At 40.6% G+C, this 27,077-nt stretch overlaps 1 protein-coding gene across 1 annotated transcript; it reads left to right on the forward strand.

Annotated features, from left to right (window-relative positions):
* Nucleotides 1-730: 730 nt before the first annotated feature.
* On the forward strand, nt 731-26,924 carry tprn (taperin). Its single transcript, XM_053618045.1, has 4 exons — nt 731-2,917; nt 23,326-23,536; nt 24,375-24,499; nt 26,638-26,924. The coding sequence occupies exons 1-4, from the start codon at nt 887-889 to the stop codon at nt 26,698-26,700; spliced, it is 2,430 nt and encodes an 809-aa protein (XP_053474020.1). The 5' UTR covers nt 731-886; the 3' UTR covers nt 26,701-26,924.
* The last annotated feature ends 153 nt before the right edge of the window (nt 26,925-27,077 follow it).

Raw genomic sequence — 27,077 nt, forward strand, 5'->3', positions numbered from 1 at the left:
CATGTTGTAGACCTACAGCCCATTGTGTAAAACCCACAGCTGTATAAATCCACTTTACCACACCCACAACATAGAATAGACTCTCTCTCTCTCTCTCTCTCTCTCTCTCTCTCTCTCTCTCTCACTCTCTCTCTCTCTCATTTCCTGACATTAGTCAGGTTTAAAAGCCTATTTAAATCATTTTATGTCGTTAGAAATGCTACTAGACGTATGTCAAGCTAAAGCATAAGCCAGTTCCTAATAGCGTATCTGTATTTACCTTGCCTTAATTAATCTTATTACAGCTGGATCATGTGAGACGTTTTTTTTCCTCCCACCAGCTCTTTGGGCTATTCCGTTGGACAGACAATGAAATGTTCTCATTTACAAGAGGTTTAGACTATTTTATTTACAAAGCTCAATGTGTTTGATCACTCACTGGTTCTTTATGTGCTTTGCGTTACACACTGCTAAAACATAGGCCTATAAATCGCCTCGGTTTTATTGATCTTTTTGTGTTATTTTGTTTGTAAATAAAAAAACCGCATTTACTGAAGAGGGTGTGGCTGAGGGGGGATGTGCCGGACTGGCCTCGCGTTGTTATTTATAATAGAGAATGAAAGAGATTAATAAAGTGGGCGTGGCGATATGTAAATATTAGGCGTGTCTCAAAGCGCCAAGACGAAACAAGGACCAGCTTTGGAGACTAAAGAATGACGTCAGTGATTACAGGTGCAGGGGGCGGGGCCAGGCTTTACAGGCAGGCAGCAGCATCACGCGAGAATCAGCAAAGGGACGAGAAAGATGTGCGAATAACAGCGCCGCTGGTCGCTTCTTTTCAGCGCTGAACGCTTTCGTGGCTCCGAGTCCCCTGCTATCGGTTATCCCTCGTTGTTTAACACTCGTCATGTCGGCCGGGGACGTCGGTGTGCTCCGCCAAGAGGCCGGCAAGGAGGGCTCGAGAATGCCGGCCTGGAAACGAGAGCTGCTCGAGCGGAGGAAAGCGAAGGGCGGCGGGTCTGGGCCAGGTGTCGACTCTGTCTCTTCTCGGGTTAATGGCGAGCTAACGGGAAGTGGCAGCGATGAGGTTACCGGAGCGCATTCTAACCGGACGTACACCATTACCCCTGCGGGAAAACGTAGCGGAGCCACCGCCGCATCCCCGGACATGTCACCGGTGAAAACAAAAGACCCTTGGTCGGCCATGGACCCTAACGACAGAGCGACATCAGCGGAGAAAACAATAACGGACAACGGCGTGCTTCAAGAGAGCTTGGGTCCCATAAAGGAGAACCCGTTTATTAAACTGGAGAAAGAGCGCAAGAAACGACGGGAGCGAGAGAGCGCCTCTCGGCCGCTGCAGCATATTTTAGAAATGTACGGCTCCGTGCCCGGGATACGGACCATCCGCGCCGAGAACATCATCATCATCGAGTCCGACCCAGAATACTTTCCTGCATCCGGAACGCAGCAGAACGGCACCGTTAGCGGATACAGCTCTCTCAGTGACCTGCTGGACCGCAGAGGTAGTCCGGTTACTGAGATCCGCGCGAAGGAAGTGGTGATCTACGATACGGCGCTCAGTAAAAGCGAGGAGAACCTGAGCACGCTGGGTCGCACGAGCTGTGAGCTCTCCGACCTGGCGCAGGGCACGGTGAGTCGCATGCTGCAGAAATTCGACCGGAAGTACGGCAAGTTGCACGTGAAGTCTCGCAGCTCGGAGAACCTCCTCGACTTAGACACGAGTCCTGTCCTGTCAGGTCCACGAGCCAGATTCCATCATCCAGATGTGGTGCCAAAATGTGCGCCGTGCCCACAACCTGGCTCTCCTGTTCACAGCCCAGCGTGCTATAGCCATTCAGTCTTCCATGGTAGCCAGTCTTCCGAGCGGAAATATCACGAGTCTCCTAACGGTTCTGAAAGTAGCAGCCCTGTTCCAGGATCCCCTCAGTCAGTGTCTTCCTTCCGGCGTCACTTTGAGGTTGTAGGTGGAGTGTCGCGCAGTGTCACCGTCAACCCTAGAGAGGAGACCGAGAGGAACCATTCCAAGCTTGTGAGGGAGCGGGACTGGGACAGCGCTGATGGGGTGTCCAAAGCCAAGGTGCCATGCTCTCCGGAGAGCCACTGTGCCCGTGCCGAGTCCTTGGCAAGCCCCACGCTGCCCCTTATTTCACCCAGATTTGAGATCCGGCCTTCGCCGCGCCCGGATCTGTCTGCGTTGCCTGCCAGTGACGTCCAGGCTCGTGCCCTCGCCAACCTGCGCCTCCAGTCCCGCAATTCCTTCACCGTCATCCCCAAGCGGCTCGGGGTCCCATCGGCGCCTGGCAACACCGCGCCCTCCAGCCCCGTTCTGTCTCCTGCTTGCCCACACGTTGAGCTTTCAGTGCCCTCAGTGCCAACGCCTGCCCTACCCATTCCAGCTTCCCCATCTCCAGAAAAAATTGTTGTTGCCCCAGTGCCACCTGTGCCAGACAAAACAGAACTGACGCGTCCCGAAAGGCCCAGCTTGCCCACCTCATCCTGTGACTTATCAATCCTTTCGCCTGATTCACTCAAAAAAACGACATCGCTCCCTATTCCCGAGCCGGCTCTCGAGAAGCTGCCCGTTACTAATATTGACGACTTAGTAGTGGAGCCCTCACCGCCCTTTCCCAGCCCTGTGGTGCAGAGGAGGAAAGGAAACACATTTACAGTCGTCCCAAAACGCAGGACTGAGCCCCAGCCTAGCACTCCTGCTGTCCAGGAGCCTGTTCAGGAGCCTGTCCAGGAGCCTGCCGCAGTGCCACAGGGGTCGCCGTCCTCTACGGAGGCTCCTTATGCCCAGCTAGGAACGCTACTGAAAAAGCGTTACCCGGCAGTTGAGGACATCGAGGTGATCGGTGGATACCTTTCACTGGGCCGATCCTGTTTGTCCAAGACTGGCTCCACAGGAAAGAAGGTAAAAATATTATTTTAGAAAGCTTGCATGCATTTATCAAGGCTTTAAGGCAACACAAGCATGTCTGTCACCTCGTAATTAAATCATACAGACTATGCATCTCAGTGATTTTATTTTTGTATTATTTTACTGTATATTAGTCATAGATGAACATGAGATGTGTGGGCTTCAGCTCAAGTAGATCACAATTCCACATAAATCTCTATATGTTTCCAAACATAGTAACCCCTACTGAGGGTTTGCCATGCGTTCGTATACCATATTAGGTTATTTGTATAGACTGCTGCCTCACTCGGGTATAGTATTATTCTTAGGTTAGCTGGAACATGAGGCCTATTGTCCTGACAGTCTCATCAGAGATTTACTCAAGTCCTGGTATTTAGTTTGGAAACCTTGACTCAATCTGTGTTTTCTCAGAGTCTGAGGAATTTGTTTGTTCTTGTTGTTTGTCGTTTGCCAGTAGCTAATGTTGTTTTTTTTTAAACCAGGTTGCCCAGTCTCATTCCTCGAGGTCTACCACCCTGCTAAGGGATGCAACTATTAAACATCTCCATTTTAAAATACTCTATCGATTTAATATCTCTCAACCATGTATTATACAATGATAAGAACTATCTAATTATTTGATATGATATAATATGGACATTGTAATCCCCACAGCATCTCCATAAAAGTGTATCTTCATTACTTTTAATAACATTGACTCCTATCTTTGTTACTCACTGTTAAATGTAGCTGACTGGGAACCATTTTTGTCCCAAATGTTACATTTCCCCCTTTTTCTCCAACTTAAATGTATTCGTCTTTAATTGATATAACTACTGAATGCTTTGCTAGTTTAGCTCTGTTAGCAAACTTATAGAAATTTGGCTTCTATGATATTTTTCCCATAATCACAAGAAGAATGCCATAATGCAATAAATAATACGTAATACAAACACTTAATAAACTGAGAGCATGCTAACTGGCTAGTAGTTCATAATATTAGGCAACTTATTTAGACCGAACCTAGCATTAAGACCGAAACGTTAAAAAAAAAAACAAAAAAAAAAAACATTAAAATAGAGCTTTAAGACAGATAGCTAGAAATAAACATTGCTTTAGAAACCTACAGAATTTCCAAAAGCTGACTTGGATAAAAACCTAAATAAAACTAAAACTTATTTTCTTACTAGTGTTACATATTAAGTCTCTAAAAGTAGACTAGAGACAGAGTTTGTTGCTGTAGTTCAGCCTACTTGGCTCTAATAATCAGATGGCACTGAAGGCCTTGATTACCTGGATTAAGGTGTCAGATTCAGACTGGAACTACATTCCTCTGGGCGGTAGATTAAGATGGGTGATGCAGCCATGATGGTAAAGCTGTGGTCATCAACATGGATCAGAGAGTTATTGCTGACTTAGTAGTAGTCATCATGGAGGCTCATATGCTGTTCAGGTTATTTCTACTTGAACAGAAAAGAAAGGTCTTGCTCTGTGGAGTCAGGTGAGAAGTCATGTGCTATGAAGTGTTGCAGTTCTGCAAGGGCAAAACAAATCTACTAATTGACTGCTAGATGTTTTATAGGTTCACACATTGTAAATCTAATTGAATCCATGTTGTTGTGAATTATAAGTGAGTAGATCCAAGCTATTGGTTCAGACTAGTCACATGTAGTTTTCCGTTTGTATGCTTGTATAAATACAGTTGTTTGTGGCAGGTAAAAGTTAGCCACTTAGCTAGCTAGTAAAATGGATTATGTTTTAAATAAGCACAAAGTCACAGTTCTGAAGATTCAGTACAACAATAAACCTTGAGTTTTGTGTATGCCATGTTTGTTTTTGCTGTAACTGTGGGTACTACGGTTAGCAGAGGTTCTTCTCTAACCCTTCATTATGCGGGTTTTACTCCCATGTTGTTGTATTTGTTGTTAAATAACTTTGACTCATTAAACATATCCAGAATGGGATTTGAATCTAATTTAAGACTTATAAATATTATAAATGTTCCTAACTTCTACTGCTAACACCATCCAGCTAACTACCAAGCTAAACTGACAGGTTTCTGAGAGGAATTTTAAGTCCTATTCATCGATATTGACCATCTTTACTGCTTAAACTATTTAGCTAGCCAACATTAAGCTAACCCGACAGCATTCTGACAGGATTTTATTTCTAAAATGGTATACATGGTGAGTCTTCACTGGTAAACTAGCCAGGTGAGCTATCCTGACAGTTCTTGAGAGAATGTTTATGTCATATTCATAACCATGTTATAATCCTAGCTGGCTAACCTGAGGGGATATCTAGAGAACCCTTAATCATAAATCTAATTCTATTCAAATGTAAAATCTTGTGCAAAATAAGAGATTTGGGTTCGAGTTGCAGCTCAGAACACAGCCAAAAAGCATCTATTTTACACAGTTAACACTTTTAAATGGCCGTTGATTGGCTGCAGTTGCAGTAAAATGTATACGCGATTAACTACAACGCAGTCTTGAATGTCAAAATTATGAAACGTCCGTACTTTTTATAGGCTTATAAGATGAACGCACGTGATTTTACTATGACTGTCCCTCCTTACAGTACACTTGTATTGGCTTTTATACATATCAAGATCAAGTGTCGCAACAGAGCGGATCTTGTTTCACACCGTGACAGATTTAGACGGCTTCCTTTTTAAATCCCAGTTAGCCATAAATTCCCATGACCTCTTTTCTCTTTACCTCTCCGTGGTGTGTGTCACGCCTAGACAGGTACAACATGTCTCTCTCTGAAGTCTGACCACAGCAGCCTGGCTTCTTGTCCCTAGACTCAGCTGGAATTAGGTCTTTTCTTCTCATTCTGCCAAGATCACTTCTCCGCTTTGAAGCTTTTGGCTGGAACTGGGAAATTGTGGCAACTTTAACAACATGCAATTTGTGTGGAATCTGGGAATGGAGGCCATGTGGGTTTTTTTTCTTCTTTTCTTTCATTCTTTCTTTCTTTTTGTAGACTAGTTGTGTTTTTCAAGTTGTTTCCTAGAGTGGTTTAAGAGGCCGATCTTCCACGCTTTCCTTCTTCTGTAAGTTTATGGCCTGATTACTTCACATGCTATTTGCTTTCAGGAGTTTAGGTTGGACTTTGCAGCTCCTGCTTATACATTTTATGATTTGTGGGTGGAAAAAGTTCAACTGTTCCATGAAAAAATGTTGGAGGGGAAAGATTTGGATAGACACTGAGTCGAAATGAAAAGGTGCCAAAAAAGGAAAGTAGGAAAGGCCTGTTGGAAGCTCCAGATGTTCTGAGACAAACAGAGACCATCTCTGTTTGTGCTCTTACACTATTATACTATTATTATTAAGCAAGGGTTATTAAAATGAGCTGGACACAGTATACAAGCCCAATAATGCATTCGTATTGGTTATTTACATTTTCTGGTCTGTTCTGGTTAAGGAGAAATTGATTCTATAAGTTTGGAGTCTGTTGTCATTTTAAAGCAAAATGTCACCGACATTGACATGACACTGTATGCGCTTTCAGGAATGCACTATAAATGTGAATTCACTACCTTGGTTTGGACAAGCTGGAATGCCACTCACCATCCACTTTATCATTAACATCTGTACACCTGCTCATTCATGCAATTATCCAATCAATCAATCATGTGGCATCAGTGCAATATATAAACCCATGCAGATACATGTCAAGAGGATCATGTATTAACATTCACTTTCTATCAAGTAACAGAAGGGGGAGGGGTGTGTGATCTCAGTGACTTTGATTGTGGCGTGGTTGTTGGTGCTAGAGGGGCTGGTTTGAATAATTCAGAAACTGCTGACCTCCTGGGATTTTCACACACAAAAGTCTTTAGAGTTTACACAGGATGGTGCTAGGGGGAAAAAAATCAGAAAACATCCAGTGAGCGGTAATTCTGTGGGCAGACATGCCTTGTCGACGAGAGAGGGCGGAGGAGAATGGCCAGACTGATTCAAGCTGACAGGAAGGCTGTGGTAGCTCAAATAACTACTCTTTACAACCGTGGTGAGCCGAAAAGCATTTGAGAACATTGAGGCAGGTGGGCTACAACAGCAGAAGACCACATCAGGTTCCACTCCTGTCAATCAAGAACAGGAATCTGAGGCTACATTGGGCACATAATTGCACGAATGAGCAGGTGTGCAGGTGTTTGTTCTTAATGAAGTTGACAGTGAGTTTATATATCTTTTTACTTTTATAGTGCACTACATTCGTTCTTGGGTGCTACTATATTATACCCTGTGTAGTGAGCATGTATAGTTAATGGATTGCCATTGAGCCTAATGTAAAGATGATTCATTTAAAGGATTCATGGGATCATGTGCACCTAACATGAGTACAGCTAAAAGGTCTCATTTACTAACAAACATCACTGTGAAAGACTACGCAAAACAATTTCGGGCCATTGCGATTTCGACGATTCAAGTAGTTTTCCGCAAAAAAGCACAAAAAACTTTTTTTGTAAAAGGGCACACCAAAATCTACTTTGAAGATGCTAAAAACTAAATTATTTTGATTTATTTTGATTTTTTTTTTTCTTTTCACAAAATTCACATAGTTCCATTTGTGTTACTCCAGAGTTTTGATGACTTGATTATTATTCTAAAATGTGTGGGGTGAGAAATAAAAATAAAGAATGTGTGCTTCTAAACGTTTCATCTCAGTAGCACATACTGTCCTGTCAGCCTGTGATATTTATAAGTGCTTCATTTGAGCACTCAGTAATTAGCGTTAAGTGTTCAGATGATGCTTTTGAGCTATAATTAGACGCCCACGTTTTAATCGAATGCTTTTAATGAGTAATACAGTGCGGTACTCAGTGCTACTAATTGCTTTATAGTACTGTGTTGGAATGCTGAAGGACTTTTGAACCTGAGATCATGAAGAAATAATAATAAACGTGTCACGTTTTGTAGATTCAGACGTGAGGTGAGCAGTGACGTGTCCGTGACTGTTCTCTTTGACTGTCTGTTTGCTTACAGCGATGGATTAGGTGTGGCTCTGATGTAGCATCTCATCACATCAGTCGTAGGCAATGTGCTTAGAATGTGTGTGTGTGTGTGTGTGTGTGTGTTTGAACTTGATCTCCACTGTTTGATCTTGCTTTTCATAGCATTCATTACTGTCTTTTTTTTTTTCTATAACCCCTTTATTGCTTTTATAGCATAACGTTTACCCATCATGAAAAAACACTCATGTTTGACTTTATTCACGTAAAGTAAGTCTGTTAAACATGTCTCCGAATTATGTCTTAACTTTCTAATCAAATATTTTTTTAAAAAGGGATGAAAAATGAGCCTCACTGTTTCCATGGCTGAATTTAAAATGGTGTCCTATTAGGCATAGTGGACAGCATGGTCTATAGAACCATTGTGACCCTGTGTAGTGAGCATCTTTAGTGAGTTATAGTTAGGGGATGTGCGCACTTCGAGGTAAATATCATCAGCAGGAAAACATTCCTTAGGATAAACAACTTTTTGTTGCTTAAGAAATCAAAGCACTACTCGTAATGCTGTCTCCCTGTCTGGCATTATAGAATCCTAGGTTGATTAATAAAATGCAATTTATTGAAAGCCGTTCGTAAATGAATTTAACAGCCGTAGATGGAGATATTTCATTAGGATTGTTAGTAGGGCCCAAAGTAGATACGAACAAATTTATTCGTAAATTGTTCGTACGATCGTTCCCGTACGAAATGCGGTGTTCAGGTTAGTTAGGAAAAAAGTTCGCATCCTGTGAGAGCTCCCGAGTTTGCGTAAAATTCACGTAGAAGGAAACGCGTTAACGTAAACCTCGATCGATCGCCTTCAGATCATATAATTGTCACGAGTTATTGCAATTTTATACACGACTTGCGGTGTCATGTTTAAACAGAAAAATGTAACACACATGTTCTGAGAATTTTGTGAGACTCGGATGTTTCATGTTTGTCGTTTTCAGCTCACCGTGAGCATCGCCTTTTCTGGAGTTTTGTGGGCGTCACCGAACGCAAGTCAGCTAGCATGTAAACGCGCTCGGTAAGCTACGACTGACTGGCGTTTTATCAACACGCACGCGTGCACGAGTACGAAATAAAATCAGCGTCTACAAAAAAAAACAAAAACGTTTACACACAGCTTTAGTAACAGACCGATGCCTGAGGCCTGTTGCGTGTGTTGATGAAGAGTCATTCAAAATCTATCGTAGTTCCATCCCACACTTTCCCACCAGAGGACGTAGGACAGTTAGCCACACACAGGAAGTTGGCCTGGATGCTCCTGCAGCCAGCTTCCTGTCTGTTTGTCCAGTCCGTACAGGACTTCGTGAGAGTTTTTTTGGTGATCGTTGCGGCCAAAAATGATATATATATTGCGGCTTTTTTTTCCCTCAAAATCTGCGATGCAACTATGTTTTTTGTGGAAAACTACTCGAATTGACCAAATCGCATTTGGCGGAGTTGTTTTGCACGCCCTTTAGTGGTGATGTTTGTTGGTAAATGTTGGTGACCTTTTAAGCTGCACTCATGTTCGCCGCATGTGAATCGAAGAGGGCTTTGACGCAATGTGCGTTGTAGTGATGTCACAGGACACGTCTCGGCCCAAATTTGAGGAAGTCTGTGGTAAATGTTGAAAATTTCGCTTGAGTTTGCGTTCGTTTCTTCGATCGCAAAATGGTGAAATCCTGGAGGGACTGAAGGTTTGACTTTTTCCCAGGTGTGAAAGTGCATCCTCTTTAATAATTCACCACCCAATTATTAGCTTGTCTCCGCCCTGATCCCACCATCCTAATGATACTGTCCCCTAAATAGACATCCTCGACTTTTGCTCCTGTCTTACATCACTTCCTCTTCCTCCTCTCTCGGTCTGCTCCTGACCTCTAGTGTAGCACCAAGCTTACAGGAAGGGCAGACTTAGACACACACGTATGCTGGTACTGCTGGTGTGTGGGTGTGTGTGTGTTTTCTTTGTCTTCTCTTTGTTGTATCTGGCATTGTGACACAGATTTCGAGCTGAAAGTGATCTTATGTCTTACGTGCCTGCTATTGTATGAGTCCATGTCAGCGTTGTGTGTGTGTGTCTGTCATGTCCCGCACGCCTGCATGGCTTCCACAAAGGAGTCAATGTAATTAGAATTCAGCCTCTACAGTGCCACTATCATTGTCATGTTTAATTCACGAAGTGTGTGTGTGTGTGTGTGTGTGTGTGAAACATCATGAGTTACAGTATAGAGAGCAGGAGAAGAAAACGTTGCGAGCAGTGAACGTGATGGAGTGTGTAACGTCTAGACGCTGATCTTTGAGTGTGTATAACTTTTCAGGGAAAAACAATAAAGGACAATTCGGACCTCAGAATGGAAAGGTTTCGCGCCGGAGTTTCACTGTCGCAGTATCGACTGTGCCTGCCTGGTCTCTAGGGAAATTTGTTTTGTAGGTGCATTTAAAATAAAATGCAAACCGTATTCAAATAAACGCTGCTTCCCGTGTGCGTCATATTCAAGGAGAAACAATTTGCTCTAGTCACATGCTGTGGTGAATCATGACTCTGTGTGTATGTGTAACTTTGTGTGTGTGTGTGTGTGTGTGTGTGTGTGTGTGTGTGTGTGTGTGTGTGTCACCCCCCCCCCCCAAAAAAAGGTGTGTTTTATTACTTTGAAGCTTTAGATTTTAACCTCTAGTTTGAGTATTTGATTTTGAGCATTCAGTGAATGCAGTTTTTGATGATTTTGAGTGTTAAGCTTACCGCTTACTATTCTGATCGCTAAGCTCATGATTTTATGTGTAAAGCCTCCAGTATTGAGTGCGAAGCTTACATTTGTGCGACTGAATCGTATGATTTCAAACATTAAGATAACGATCGTGAAAAAAATCATTTGGAGATTTTGAACTTGTGATTTTGAGCCTCGGCGACATGGTGGCTTCGTCGTTAGCACGTTTGTGTCATACCTCCAGGGTTGGGGGTTCAAATCCTGTGTTCTCTCTCTCACTCTCTCTCTTTCTGTGTCTGTGTCTCATTCCCTCTGCCTGTCTCTCTCTCTCTCTCTTTCTCTCCCTCTTTGTCTTGGTCAGGGTTTGTTTCCCTCTCTCTGTTCCTCTATGTCTCTCTATCCCTCTGTCTGTCTGTCTCATACTCTCTCTTGCTGTCTCTGTGTCTCTCTCTGTCTCTCTTTCTGTCTGACTTTCTTGCTGTCTGTGTGTCTCTGCCTCTCTCACTCCAACTATTTGTATCTCGTTTCTCTGCCATCTCTCTCTCTCTCTCTCTCTCTCTTGTGAAGGCCAGTGTTCTCTCCAGTTCTTGTCTTTTCATAGTGTCCTGCTCTCTCTCTTTCTCTCTCTCTTTCTTTCTTTCTAATGTCTCTCATCCCTCCCCCACTCTACACCCATGCTCACTCTCTCTTTCATATATCCATGGTGCCTGTTGCTGAGCAACCGAGGTCAACAGCCATTCCATCCCGTAATTAGAAATTCTCTCTCTCTTTCTCTCTCTCTTCTAAACTAGTGTAAACACTTATTAATAAACATGGGAAAAAAAAAAACTTGTTTCTCGATGCGCAAAATGTCATAATTGGACTTTTTATATAGGTTTAATCTTAATATGTTTTGTTTAAATTTATGAAATTTATAAAATGTCAACTTCTATTATGTTTAAAAAAAAATTGTTTAGGTGAGAAGATTTTTACTATAGGACCAAAAATTTTTTTAGCAAGTAACAATCACATCCTGGCACCTTGAATTGAAACTGAATTGAATCATGAGGACCCTAGAGACCCCACCCCTACTTCAGTTTTGTCTTCGTCACCTTGTGTGACTGAAACTTCCCTGCCTTTAAATCCATCCTTGAGGTGAGGATGTTGGTCAGACCGCACACATTTTGCCCAGTAACTGTAACGAAGTCACCAGCTTCCTCCAAACAAAACACATGACTCATTCTTTTGAGTCAGATGGTATATTTGGGTGGGAAGAATGTAAAATGTCACTCTTTGGGATGTGATTTGAGTCAGTAATGGAGGACTACATACTTCTTGCACTGTCAGTGCACTGGTGTCAGCACAAGCTGACTCAACATTTTCTGTTTGAGTATAACCGTGTGTGAGACAGGGGAAACGCCACAAGACAGATTTTTGCTTTTTTTAAGCCCTTATCCAAGTGCACGTTGACAGCATCAAAAATCTGAGGTCATTTTAAGTCACTGAACTTTAGTGGTTACTGAGAAAGAAGAATTTGTGCTGTAAGTGGTTATTATGACTTAGGCATGTCACGATACCAAAAATCTAGTAGTCGGTACCGATACCACCAAAAGTACACGATACTTCTGCGTTCGCAAGATCACAAAATCCTGGAGGGATTGACAGTGGTTGGCTGGCTTCTTGTGTCTTGAAAGTAGCACTTGCTAGCCCTCAGTCTTCATGGTTGCTAGATGGCTAGTGCTAGCTAAAGACCAAACTTGGGAGAAAATGTGTGTGGGGGAGGGGGGGGGGGGCGGCACAAACATGATGTACTACAAACCTTATTGAGGCAAAATAGGAGGAATGTTTCAAACCAGTTCATGTCCTGAATTCATGTGCATGATCTGGGTCATGTCAGTCAACATAACAGGTGTACACAGATTTCTGCATAACACACTACAATTACAGTACGTTCTTAAGACTGACACACAGCATGGGCGGAATTGTTGATGTTGCTTCTAGGCAGAATTTGTCAGACACACCCTGAGGTAACTGATGTGATTATTGCCTCAAGTGTCTGGGCTCGAGTGTAAACCTTCTTTTGTTTGCTCGGTTTAATTGCCACAGGCCTCATGGTTACACAAGTGTGAAATAGATAATTGGAGCAGTTTTAAGGTGTTATGTAGGTTACAGATGCTTTGGAGGTCATGTGGACACGTTTAGCACAATATCAGACGTGTAAAATGTAAAAAGCATGCATTTCACTGCACTGGTGTACTGTGTATGGTTGTGTATGTGACCAATAAAATCTGAATTGGTTTTATTCAGTAGTTTATTCGGCGCATCCTGTATTGGGTAAGTTCTCTATGATGGATGGTTCTGAATATATATTTTGGTGTTTGTTTAGTGGTTGTTTTAGTGGTTAGCCTCGCACCTCTGGGGTTGGGGGTTCGATTCCCGCCTCTGATCTGCGTACGTGGAGTTTGCATGCTCTCCCTGTGCTTCAGGGGTTTCTTCCGGGTACTGCAGTTTCCTCCGCCAGTCCAAAGATACGCATTGTAGGCTGGTTGGCGTTTCCAAATTGTCCGTAGTGTGTGAATGGGTATGCGAGCATGTGTGTGTCTGTGTGTGTGATCGTGCCCAGCGATGGGTTGACACCCTGTCCAGGGTGTCCCACACCTTGTGCCACAAGTCCCCTGAGATAGGCTCCAGACTCCCCATGACCCTGTGTAGGATAAGCGGTAAAGTAAATGGATGGATGGATTTAACTCTCATTCATATAAAACCGATTAAAGGGCGGGGTTATGAGTTCAGTTTGTGATGTCACAAATAGGAAACTTTTAGCATCTACATAGGTAATGTTAGTGATGAACAAAATAAATTAGAATTTTTTAAAAGAATATTTTAGTATGAACTGTTATGTAACAGTGCAAATCGAGACTTGTAGAGTTTTTCCCTAAAATCCCTAGCTAGTGTCTGCCTAGCTAGTTTGCGAGCGTTAAGCTATCTTGCTAGATATTATGAATGGCAGGAGAACATGGTGGGGGTTAAACTTGCATTTTTGAAAATCTCGGCAGAGAAAAGATGAAATATTTCCTGTTTCATAGGAAAATGTCTCGAATCAACCATTTATTCTATGCATGTATATTAATTATTTACAGTTCAAACCTGCAAATGAATCTCTGTTTTGATTCGTAGCTGGAATATGATGGATCATATTCGATGGATCATAAATGATATTTTTGCGTACCTGCTTACAGTAACAACATACAACTACTTGGAAAACTAAGGACCAGTATCACCCTCGCCACCTCACGCTACTTTACATACAGGCCTCTTGTTCCTCTATGTATAATGGACTTACTGTGTGTCTCTAGTTATTATTTAACTCCACACGTGTGTTCGTTGCTGACATCCTTATATAAAACACCCTGGCGGTGTTTCCCTACAAGGAGTCGTATTTCACACTAAAGCAGATTTAGTGAAATGGTTATTTCTGTCTCGGCACTTCTGGGTTTTACTGACGCATCGTGATGCTACATAAACCCAGACTTCTAAACACAGCAACAGCCATTTTGTAAAACAGAGTCAGTCTGGGCCACTGAATCATCATGATTATCTGTCTGTCTGTCTGTCTGCCTATCTGTCTGTCTGTCTATCTATCTATCTATCTATCTATCTCTATCTATCTATCGGTCTATCTGTCTGTCTATCTGTCGGTCTATCTGTCTGTCTATCTGTCGGTCTATCTGTCTATCTATCTGTCGGTCTATCTATCTGTCTATCTATCTATCTATCTATCTGTCTCTATTTATCTGTAGGTCTATCTATCTGTCTATCTGTCTGTCTATCTATCCATCTATCTCTATCTATCTGTCGGTCTATCTGTCTATCTATCTGTCGGTCTATCTATCTATCTATCTGTCGGTCTGTCTATCTGTCTATCTATCTATCTATCTATCTATCTCTATTTATCTGTAGGTCTATCTATCTGTCTATCTATCTATCCATCTATCTCTATCTGTCGGTCTATCTGTCTATCTATCTGTCGGTCTATCTGTCGGTCTGTCTATCTATCTATCTATCTGTCGGTCTGTCTATCTGTCTATCTATCTATATATCTATCTGTCGGTCTGTCTATCTGTCTATCTATCTATCTATCTATCTATCTGTCGGTCTGTCTATCTGTCTATCTATCTATATATCTATCTGTCGGTCTATCTATCTGTCTGTCTATCTATCTATCTATCTCTATTTATCTATAGGTCTATCTATCTGTCTATCTGTCTATCTATATATCTATCCATCTATCTCTATCTATCTGTCGGTCTATCTGTCTATCTATCTGTCGGTCTATCTATCTGTCTATCTGTCTATCTATCTATCTATCTATCTGTCGGTCTATCTGTCTATCTATCTGTCGGTCTCTCTGTCTATGTATCTATCTATCTATCTATCTGTCGGTCTATCTATCTATCTATCTATCTGTCGGTCTGTCTATCTGTCTATCTATCTATCTCTATTTATCTGTAGGTCTATCTATCTGTCTATCTGTCTATCTGTGTATCTCTATTTATCTGTAGGTCTATCTATCTGTCTATCTGTCTATCTATCTATCTATCTATCCATCTATCTCTATCTATCTGTCGGTCTATCTATCTATCTGTCGGTTGGTCTATCTATCTATCTGTCGGTCTGTGTCTATCTGTCTATCTTTTGGTCTGTCTATCTGTCTATCTATCTATCTGTCTGTCAGTCTGTCTATCTGTCTGTCGATCTATCTACCTATCTGTCTGTCTATCTATCTATCTATCTATCTCTATCTATATCTATCTGTCTATCTATCTATCTATCTATCTGTCAGTCTATCTGTCTATTTATCTGTCGGTCTGTCTATCTGTCTATCTATCAATCTGTCGGTCTGTCTATCTGTCTATCTATCTATCTATCTATCTATCTATCTATCACAAATAACTCTTTTAACAAGCTTTCCCAGCCTCTCACACACACACACACACGCACTCCAGACTGACCTCGAATCTTGTGTTCACTTGCCAGCTTCCGCATCACAGTGTACTGCCAAGTGGAGGCCATAATTCAGGGAGGTGCCCCCCCTTCGCATGTGTGTGTGTGTGTGTGTGTATGTGTGTGTGTGTGTGTGTGTGTGTGTGTGCGCGTGTGTAGGGGGAAGTGCATGAAGACACAGTCTCAGCCTTGTCCAAGTCCTCTAATTAGGGCAGAGCAATGGAGTAAGCCTGCCCTATCTGGCTCCCTGTCTCCAAAAGGGTGTCCTACTCCTTATTCACTACAAACAGCAAAGTGCATTATGGGTATCCTGTACCATGTGGTGCACCAATTAGCACTCTCTGCATGATATACATGCCGGCCACTTTATTAGGAACATCTGTACACACGCTCATTCGGGCAGTTATCCAGTCAGCCAATCAGGTGGCAGCAGCGCAATGCATAAAACCATGCAGATAAATAAGCGGGATCATAAAAATTGCATTTTGTTTTTTTATTTAGTACTGCCCTGAATAAGCTATTTCACATAACAGATTTGTACGTACAGATGCATCTAAAAAAAAAAAAAATTATATTGTGGAAAAGTTCGTTTTTCCCCGTCATTTAATTTTAAAAATGTGGAACTTTCATTGATTCTATATTCATTACACATAAAGTGAAATATTCGAAGCCTTTTTTTGTTGTTGTTTTAATTTCAATGATTACGGCTTACAGCTCACGGAAATCAAAAATCCAGTATCTCAAAATATATATAACATTTCCACGATATTCAAATTTTTTGAGATGCACCTGTATAATTCACAAGACACAATAATAACTGAATTTACCCAAATGAACCAGTTCAAAAGTTCACACACGCTCGATTCTTAATCCCGCGCGTCGTTACCTGGATGATCAGCGACTGTTTATATGTTCTGTGAGAGTTGTTCATGAGTCCCTTGTTTGTCCTGAGCAGTTAAACTGCCCACTGTGCTTCAGAAAAATCCTCCAGGTCCTGCACATTCTTTACTTTTCCAGCATCTTCTGCATATCTGACCCCTTTCCAACAGCGACTATATGACGTCGAGACGTAGTTTAACTAATGTGCAAAATACATTGTAAACAAAGATAATGTGGTTCCGTGTATACATTTTACAGTAAAGTGTATACATTTGCATTCTCACAAGCGAGGTGAGTGACTGTGGCCACATTCAGCCACTCAGCGAGCCAGAGCTCCAGCTTTCCCTTGAGAGCCTGCCACTTTTTGTAAACATAACCAAGAACCTTCTGTTTTCACAGAAACGGGACACCTTACTGAAGCGGAACGTCTAAACCTAAGCCACATTTGACAACCAAAACTCCCAAACCACTACATCACAACACACGTTCTCCATGACTACCAAAGTCTGTAAGAGATTAAAGATGGTGATTTTTGATGCAACAGCCATCTTTTGCACATAAGCCACGATACAAACAACAGCTTTCAATCTGACTAACCTGACTCTGGCCTTGTGAGCTAGTACAAAGAGCTTAAGGAATAATAATAATAACAATAATAATAATAATAATAATAAAGAGGCAAATGTTCTGTACCGCTAATGCTGCCATTACTGATACAATGCCTGTGGAATTAGCAAACACATCTGCAAAGCATCTGTGCCCCAAATAAACTTCCTCCTAATCAATGTTCAAACTGAGTAGTTATTAACAGCTTGAAGCGTTTATTATATCATAAATGTTGTATAAGAAAATATAAAGATTATATTTTATTAACCCTCTACTGCATGATTTATTACATGTACATTTAAAAATGTTTTTTTATGGATTTTTATTACTAGAGTTAGCAATAAAATAATTTTTTTAATCTTTAAAAAAAAAAAAATGATTTGGGGTGGGTAGATGGTAAATTATTGCTCCATGGCAATGTGCAATGGTGGAAAGTATCATATAGTCACACCAAATGGATGAGAGAGCATTTCCAATTACTGCATTTTCCAGACTATAAGTTGCCGATTTTATTTGCCACTTAGTAACATGTAAAAGTTCTATCTTCAAGAAAGGAATTACAATCCAGACATGTCTTGGGCGAAGTATCTTTTTAATTCTTTCTCTTGAATTCTTCATTCTTTCTCTTGAAACGTAACATTTAGAAAATAAGGTGCAATTGCGAAATGTCTGAAATTAGTAATATAGTCAAATTAATGTAAAGTATTAATGTAAAGAAAACTTCATGTAAGTAAGTACAATAGTAGTTTTGTATTATTGCCTATCAGAAAATTGGAGATAAATTAATTGTTGCCATACGGCAACACCATGCAGTACAGGGGACATGCTGTTATAGGAAAATAATCAACGATGGGGTGGTGCGATGCAGAGTTACTGTTACCATCCTGATTATACTCCTGTAACAGCACGATTATTTTCTTATACCAGCACGAATTGTTGAAGTCTTTCAAAGTCTTTACAAATGAAAGCCTACTATTTATGCAACTCTTCATTTCGTTTTTGTTTTGTTATTGTGCGATTTCAATCAGAAACCATTTCAATTAACGAGGCAGATGCTCACTTAGCGACCTGCTGTTGAGCTAATGTGCTACAAAAAAAACAAAACAAAAAAAAACAATCAACATGACAGAAATGTGAATTCAGGCAAATGTGTAAGAAAATAATTTCACTGGTTAAAACGTGTGAACTCTGAAGGTCAGGGCACGTTATAAGGTAAAACCTTTCGAATATTGATAGTGTGATTTCAGTGGGAGAGTTGTAGTTGCTTGCTGTGAAATAATATAATAATATACGAGTTATTATAAAGAGTTCAGTTGAAATGCTTTTTTGAGTTTTGGCTTGTAACTTGACAACTTCGATTCGTCTGTAGTTTTAGGTGTTCGTGACCGTACAGTTTCGTGCCGTGTGGGCCTTGTGACGACAGTGAAAGAAGCGCATTTGCTTACACGCCCAGTCCTTGTGCTGCAGGTCGATGACAGTTCAGCAATAGCATAGTGGCTCCACACAGCTTCCTTCATTTTACAGACTATCATCATTTGTAAAGTAAAAATAGCGGCACGCAAGATGTGCCAGTTTCCCCAGGAAGTGGTTTTTTTTCTTCTTCTTCTTCTTCTCCTCTTGAACACATGGGATGGAAACTGGTGCTTTATTCACGAATGTTTTACGTGATATTCATAACTTAAATTCACAAACTTGGATGGAAACATTGCTAATGATAATGTAGTAACGTAATAATGTTGCCGTTTGATTTAGACTTAAGTGTACGTTCCATAGTTGTCTATTACAAAACCTACTCAAAGAAATGTGCATAAAAGTGTACAAGATCACTTGAAGTGCGATTGTACATTAGCTTTTAAAGGATCTTTTGTCATTATTCTTAACACATCCTTGCCTTTAGTAAGAACAGCTGGTGTGCTAGCTTCGTTGCAGCTCTTACTGTAGCCTCCAAGTGCTTTCCACGTGTGTTTACAGTTGGAGCCTCGTGGAGATTAGAGCAGATTTAGGACAGGACATGCATACTGAGAACAACAGCAGGGCTCAGGATGTGTAACACACACACACACACACACACACACACACACACACACACACTTGTAACAGGATGGTCATGTGATTTACCTTAACTTGACTTACCTTATACTGGATGTAGCTTAAGGAAATGTATATTTCCTTAATATACTTTATATTGTATGTTGTTCTCTAATTATTTTATGGACAAATCCAGTAAGGAGGTAGGCTGTACAGTTGGAATTGGTGGCAGTATAGATAAAGGAGGCATAGTTCAGGTAAGGAAGTTTGTGAAGTCAGTATATGGGGCAAAACAAGCCTATTACTGTTTTGATAATGTCAACGTGCAAGTATTAGGCGCATCCGAAACTGATACTATTCAAAATCTATGAACTGTAACACTAATTACAGCAATAAGGAAGCACAAAATAATCCTGCTCTTGATAAATTTGGGGATTTTACATCTGATTGGATTTCTGTCCAATCCCTGAGTTAGTTTCATTTATAGTTTTTAGAGGTTTTTAAAGGCTTACACGACTCATTACGACTCTAAATAACACAGAATAGAACGTTTAGATAGAACTATTTATGTCAAGTAAATAGTTATCGGTGCTTAAGGAAGGAAGATCATAGATTAGAGGAATAAAATGCTCTTGAAGAGATGCAAAGTAGTCCAAACATGTCATCTCAGTGGCTGATTATATAATATGCCATATTTTGGGACATGTGGTGAGCCCGAGGCCTGCTTTTGGTTTTTACCAACCTGCTTTGAGGTTATTTATTTTTTTTTAGGTCTCCTCCATAGTCGGGGTGCTATGGTTTGAAATTTTCACAGCATGATAACCTAGAATAAAAGTGTCATAATTTCATGGAATTAATTGAAAAGAAATATTTGTTACAAACTCTTTTTTCGTTACACAAGTTTGTTTGCACGTCATTATTTGAAGCTGTGTCGTTATTAATACCGTCCTGCAGCACTAAAATCTCTTGATGTAAAGACTCAGTGTCTTTATGTAAATGGCTGGCCATTGAAATTTTGCATTGTGTGTGTTTAGAGGTCATTTCCTGACTTGTGCGCTTTAACCCATTTGTTCCCGAGGTTATCACACTAATGATTACTTTTCCTGTATGTTCTGAGATAAAGTATATATACACTAGGGTTCAGCATTTAGAGTCCAACTACTGTTTACATTTCTCAGGGCATCATTTGAATAATATTGAAATGTTCTGCCATTGCAAGGCCCTTAACCCTCTCTGCTCCAGGGGCACTGTATCATGGCTGACCCTGCGCTCTGACCACAACTTCCTAACAAGCTGGGATATGTGGGAAAATAAAGAATTTACCAATAAAGCCTTCGTCTTTGTTGTCATTCTGCGAGTAGAATGAAGGCTGTGAGAAATTGTCTTTATTGTTTAACCTTTTGATCTTTTTGTTTTTAAAAAAATTCACAAAAATACTTTGCTCTCATGGATATCAGACAATTGCAAACACAACACAGGTTTATCAAAAAAAATATCTTTGTTAAATATAGGTGTGCAACAATTATTGGCACGCTTTTAGTCAATACTTTGTGCTACATCCCTTTGCCAAGATAACAGCTCTGAGTCTTCTCCTGTAATGCCTGATGAGGTTGGAGGATACATGGTGAGGGATCTGAGATCATTCCTCCATACAGAATCTCTCCAGTTCCTTCAGACTTCAAGGTCCACGCTGGTGGACTCTCCTCTTCAGGTTTTCTATGGGGTTCAGGTCAGGGGACTGGGATGGCCATGGCAGGACCTTGATTTTGTGGTCAGTAAACCATTTTTGTGTTGATTTTGATGTATGCTTTTGATCATTGTCCTGCTGGAAGATCCAACCATGGCCCATTTTAAGCTTTCTGGCAGAGGCAGTCAGGTTTTCATTTAATATCTGTTGATATTTGATGGAGTCCATGATGTCATGTATACTAACAAAATGTCCAGGTCCTCTGGCAGAAAAACAGCCCCAAAACATTAAAGAGCCACCACCATATTTAACCGTGGGCATGAGGTACTTTTCCATATGGCTACCTCTCTGTGCACCAAAACCACCTCTGGTGTTTATTACCAAAAAGCTCTATTTTGGTTTCATCTGACCATAGAACCCGATCCCATTTGAAGTTCCAGAAGTGTCTGGCAAACTGAAGACGCTTGCGTTTGTTTTTGGATGAGAGTAGAGGCTTTTTTTTTCTTGAAACCCTTCCAAACAACTTGTGGTGATGTAGGTGACTTCGGATTGTAGTTTTGGAGAATTTCTGATCCCAAGATGCAACTAACTTCTGCGATTCTCCAGCTGTGATCCTTGGAGATTTTTTAACCACTCAAACCATCCTCTTCACAGTGTGTTGAGACGATATAGACACACGTCCAATTCCAGGTTGATTCATAACATTTCGAGTTGACTGGAACGTCTTAATTATTGCCCTGATGGTTTCAGTGCTTGTGCTGTTTTCTTATAGTCACGTCCCATTTTGTGAAGCTGAATAACTTTTTGCCGCACATCACAGCTATATTCCTTTGTCTTACTCATTGTTATGAATGGGAATTTGGCCTATGTGTTACCTCATATTTATACCCCTGTGAAACAGGAAGTCATGGTTGAAAAATCTCCTGTTCCTAGTCAACCAGCTGTACTAAAAAAAAAAAAAAAAAAGTAAAATATCAATGGAAATATACTTTTAACTATAGATTTTTCTCCTATGAATTCATATGGGTGCCAATAATTGTTGCACACCTATATTTAACAATGTTTCTTTTTTTTTTTTTGGATGAACCTGTTTTGTTTGTAATTGTTTGATATCCATGAGAGCAGAGTATTTTTGTGAATTTTCCTAGAAAATTTCAAAAGGTTAAGCAATAAAGACAATTCGCCACAGCCTTTGCTCATTTTTACCAAGGGTGCCAATATTAGTGGAGGGCACTGTGGCTTAATGGTAAGATTTGATTCCTGCCTCCTCCCTGTGTGCAAAGACTGTAGGCTGCGCTGTAGGCTGATTGGCGTTTCCATATTGTCAGTAGTGTGTGATTGTGTGTGTGTGTATTATTGTGCCTTTCAATGGGTTGGCACCCAGTCCAGGCTGTCCCCTGCCTTGTGCCCCGAGTCCCCTGGGATAGGCTCCAGGCTCCCCGCAACCCTGTGTAGGATTGTGATTGTACAGAAGTGGTAGTTATATATGTATGTGTGTGTGTATGTGTGTTGTGTTGTGTGCCAGCTGTACTAAACAAGATTTGCATTGTATTTATTTTTTTAAAAATGTAATTTTCCAAAGAATTACCAAACAAGTTTCTTTAGCGACAGCTGCAGCATTTTATAACGGACTAAACTGACACATGCAGCCTGTACCTTGGAAATGCTGTCCTGGAAAAGTCATTAAAAATTCATTTTCATTTTCCTGACCTAGAAAGGTTTTGACAATTATTAAATATCAACTAGGTTTTGAAAATGCTGTGGAATTTTGTGTCTAACCACAAAAAAACCCAAATAAATATGTAAAGACATATTTTTTTAAAAAATGTCAATAAATATTAAAATACATATTTAACTAAATAACTGTTATTAAAATTCAAATTAAAAAATTATTTAAAAAAAATATTTGTTTTGATTGAATATAATCTTTTAATATACATTGCTAGGAAAAATTTAACACCTAACATTTCAGCAGTGTAACTAAAATGAAAATGTTTCAGTAAAGAATACATTTAAGAGGACTGAGAGAAATGTCTGACTTTATTTTACTGGGAAAAAAAAAATCACCAACATTTTAGCCATTCACGCTGGTTCTGGCTTCTCATCTGCTCTAGGGCTGTCAAATTCAAATTTCAACTTCGAATGTTCGTCGAATTTCAGATAAAAATGCACATTCGAATGCAAAAACCGTGCATTAGAATTTAAGATGTGTAGCAAGCGTCGTCACAGATTTGAAGTAAAACGTACTGGTGAAAAAATGACACAAGATATTAACGATGTTTTTTGAAGGCGAAAAATCTAGAAAGAATAGTTCTAGTGTTTTAAATAATCCAGACACAGTCAGTGATGTCGGGGACTGAGCCGCTTAACCCTTTTTACCAGTCCACTGGTGTTCCAGTCCATATAGGTCAGATATATTGTAATGGATCACGAATAAAAGCGTCACACCACCTGTCGTCGATTATTTTCCTATAAATGTACATGCTGAAGTGTTGTCCCCCCCCCCCCTTACTTAATACCTAATTCATTACTCTGTCCTCCACAGCTGAAGATCTCTTTTAACGAGTCGAGCCTGCAGAGCACCTTCGAGTACCCATCCGAGAGCAGCTTCTGGGACAGCGGCGATGAGGAAGAAGATGGAGGAGCAGTGGCAGGAGGAGGAGGAGAGGAAGACGGAGCCGTCAGCGTGGAAAGGATCCGCATCCCCCGGCCGAGTTACACCTCCAGCCCGACCGCTCACAGCCCCAACAGTACTGGTGAGACAGCGAGGAAACGAACAGAATTAGAGGAAGAGAGAGAGGGATGAGCAGGCCAGGAAATGTATTCAGACTGGGTCAATGATACGCTTTCTACTCTTGCGGCTTGGAAGGAATTTCTGTTTGAGGAAACACTCACTGATTCAGGGCCAGTTCAGCAGCGGTGTTCATGTCAGCTAAATTTAGATGCAGCATGCTGAGTGTAATGAAATACTCTCTCTGCTCAGTCCTGACACCCGCTGGTCAAATGTGGTGAGGAAATAAAACTATTTGTGAAAAGTTCATCTATTTTAGTGCAATACAGGTTCATACATTCCAAAGGAAAGGGCCAGGAGAAGAAAATATTGCTTTCTTTTAACAACAATCATTGGTGATCTAGTTAGTGTGGTTACATTTATTGTTGTGATATTAGATGAGGGAGAAAAAAGCTAATATCTATGAATATTTATTAGCTGCATAATGAAATCGTATCACAAGCGTCCGGTTCTGTCGTCTGTACTTTGTGTAATTCGTTCTTTCGCTCGATTAAATAATCAACCTTGTTCTCAATCATTATGCGCAACCGTATTTGACGTTCGCCTGCTCAGTCACTGCTAATGAAGTATTATGGATGTGTCTGAAAAAATATCATCCCAAATGGAGAGCAAGTCTGGGAAGAGTGTCACGCTGTGTAATCATCTGGCACAACTGTTCAGTATCGTTACGTTGGGATTGCGGCGCCAAAACTTACTGTTTCTACTCAGAACGTGCCAGCTCATGTTAAATGGGGAGGGGGGAATCATTCGAAGCAATATTTATTAGGATGTTAATTCCATTAATGTCATTTTTCTGTCGTCAGATCTATCCAGCTACACTCCAAAGCACTCTGTGGAGTTCACTGCGTGGCAGGAGAAGAAGCTCAGTGACTCTACAGACCCGGGCGATGCAAATTCCCAGCGTACTGACATGTCAGATGAGGTGATGGTGAGTCACCTGTTTATTCAGCGTTCTGGAAAAGTGTTTTTTTTTTCTTTTTTTTTAAAGGATTTTTTTTTCTTGTATGTGTGTGAAAGTAATGTATTCACAAAACACGAAGGATATAAATCTATTTTCTGATGCATATTACATTTGACATTTTCCTTTCTCATGCAAGAAAAAGACCTTTTGTGAAGTTGCCCTCACCTGTGTAAAACAAAATTAAGTAAAGCCATTGGCACTTAAATGAAATGCAGTAGGTATTTGTGCTGGTTTGGGTTTGTGAGATATTGTACCATTATACAGTACTGTAATGTAAATCTTCATCAATATGTGTTTCAACTTCCTTAACTTCATGTTTTATCCTTATGACAGTCTGCAGTTGAGGTCATTTATGTACGCCTTGCCGAATCTGCAAAATGTTAAAAATGTATTTATTTTTTTATATAAGAGGGATCATAAAAATCGCATGTTGTTTGTTATTTCTTCCTGCCCTGAATAAGCTATTTCACATAACAGATGTTTACATATAATCCACAAGACACAATAATAACTGAATTTACCCAAATGAACCAGTTCAAAAGTTCACACACGCTCGATTCTTAATCCCGTGTGTCGTTACCTGGATGATCAGCGACTGTTTATATGTTCTGTGAGAGTTGTTCATGAGTCCCTTGTTTGTCCTAAGCAGTTAAACTGCCCACTGTTCTTCAGAAAATTCCTCCAGGTCCTGCACATTCTTTGCTTTTTCAGCATCTCCTGCATATTTGACCCCTTTCCAACAGACTATATGATGTTCAGATCCATCTTTTCACACTGAGGACAACCGAGGGACTCATACACGACTATTACAAAAGGTGCAAACATTCACTGATGCTCAAGAAGGCAACACGATGCATTAAGAGCCAGCGGGGTGTAAACTTTTGAACAGGATGATTAGTGTAAATTGTTATTATTTTGTCTTCTGGGAAACATGTAAATATGCTGTAGCTCTTGAAGGGCGGTATTAAATGAAAAAAGTAATATCTTTAAACAAAATAATAACAATTTACACCGATCACCCTGTGATATCAAGCGTAAGTAAACTTTTAAACTGGGTTATTGTGTACATTCAGTTAATATTGTGTCTTTTTGTAAACATCTGTTATGTGAAATCGCTTATTCAGGGCAGGACTAAATTTAAAAAATGCAGTTTTTATGATCCGTCTTTTTTTTTTTTTTTTTTTTAACCCTGACTAATCAGAATGGAGAATTCAACTGTACTGTGGTATAAAGCAATTTTTAAAACTCGAGGTCAAGGGCAGCTGTTACTGTACCACAATGATGAAGTTTGCATACAGTGCCTCAGTATTTCCATTCTCCCACCTGTTAGTCCTGTGTTTCATTATACAGAAGAATATACACATAACGTGTTCCATTTCCATCAGTAAACAGTCATTTATTTGAAAGAATACAGGGTGTCCCGAAGGTCTCCATACATATGGGACTATGTAACGTCGGTTGTGCCTCCATCAGTGGACGTCCACGTCTCGGTCGGTCCGCAACACTTCCAGTCTTTTTGAATTTGTTAATAAGTTTAGCATCAGTGTCGTGTGTGTGTGTGTGTGTGTGTGGTGTGTGTGTGTTCCATGCTTGCCATGTTCCCTGTTCAAGTCCATCGCAACCTTACGACAGCTTCCTGATCCAGCCATGAGAACGATTTCGAAACGTTCTTCTTGGTCAAAAGTGTTCCTAAAGGTTATCTAAAGAAAAAAAAACATTATGAAGTATGAAAAATTTTGGAAGATATTTTACTAAGAAGTGTTCATTTCCCCAATGAACACTTTTGGGACACCCTTGTATAACATGTGTACAGATTATAAAAACGTATGTAGGTTACGTGCTTGCATTATAAAGATATTAACGAGTCGTTTAAATGTCAGCCATAGACCGGAAAACCGGACCAGCACAAACAATTTCTACGTCATAAAACTGGCACAAGTATTCAGTTCCATCTACATGGTCGTCCTTAAAGAATTTCTAGACGTTATTTAACAGGGAAAAGCCAAACCCCTGTCATTTTTCTGATTCAAAAATGTATTCAAATCTAATTGTTAATACAACCAATGAAAATGACTCGTCTTTTTCTTTTTTTTTCCCCCATCAAGTTGACGCCAGCAGACAGCTCCTCTCTCTCCGACTTCAGCAGTGAACCAGCTCTATACTTCTAAATTTCCCCAGAACCCTGGAGCACACTGGACCAACCACCAGCCGGGACAACTCACAACCCCACACACACACACACACACACACATAGACACAAGAACCAGTAGCATTCACACAAACAAGCTGTCTTTCCATTCCATCTCTGCTGAGGTGTTACCAGCCAACCTGTACGGTTGATTTGATTTGCTCTTGACTTCCTGTCTCCATGTGCTTTATGTACTGCGAGAGAAAAAGAAAGAAAGAAAAAAACCTTTTAAAGGCTCAAACGTCGCCTTTCTGTCTCTCGCCCTCTGTATCTGTGTAGCTCTGTTCACCTCATGAAAGTGACCAAATTTCCTAAACACGGAGAAAGACGCTTGGACTCAGCTGATGTAAATAATAA

Source organism: Ictalurus furcatus, chromosome 28 (assembly GCF_023375685.1).
Source record: "Ictalurus furcatus strain D&B chromosome 28, Billie_1.0, whole genome shotgun sequence".
Taxonomy (NCBI): domain Eukaryota; kingdom Metazoa; phylum Chordata; class Actinopteri; order Siluriformes; family Ictaluridae; genus Ictalurus; species Ictalurus furcatus.

Bases quoted from the DNA above. Each gene is read 5' to 3' on its own strand.
- tprn (XM_053618045.1), top strand. From the start codon at position 887: ATGTCGGCCGGGGACGTCGGTGTGCTCCGCCAAGAGGCCGGCAAGGAG. The intron at 2,918-23,325 runs GTAAAAATATTA...TGTCCTCCACAG, and splicing joins CTGGCTCCACAGGAAAGAAG to CTGAAGATCTCTTTTAACGA. The intron at 23,537-24,374 runs GTGAGACAGCGA...TTCTGTCGTCAG, and splicing joins TCACAGCCCCAACAGTACTG to ATCTATCCAGCTACACTCCA.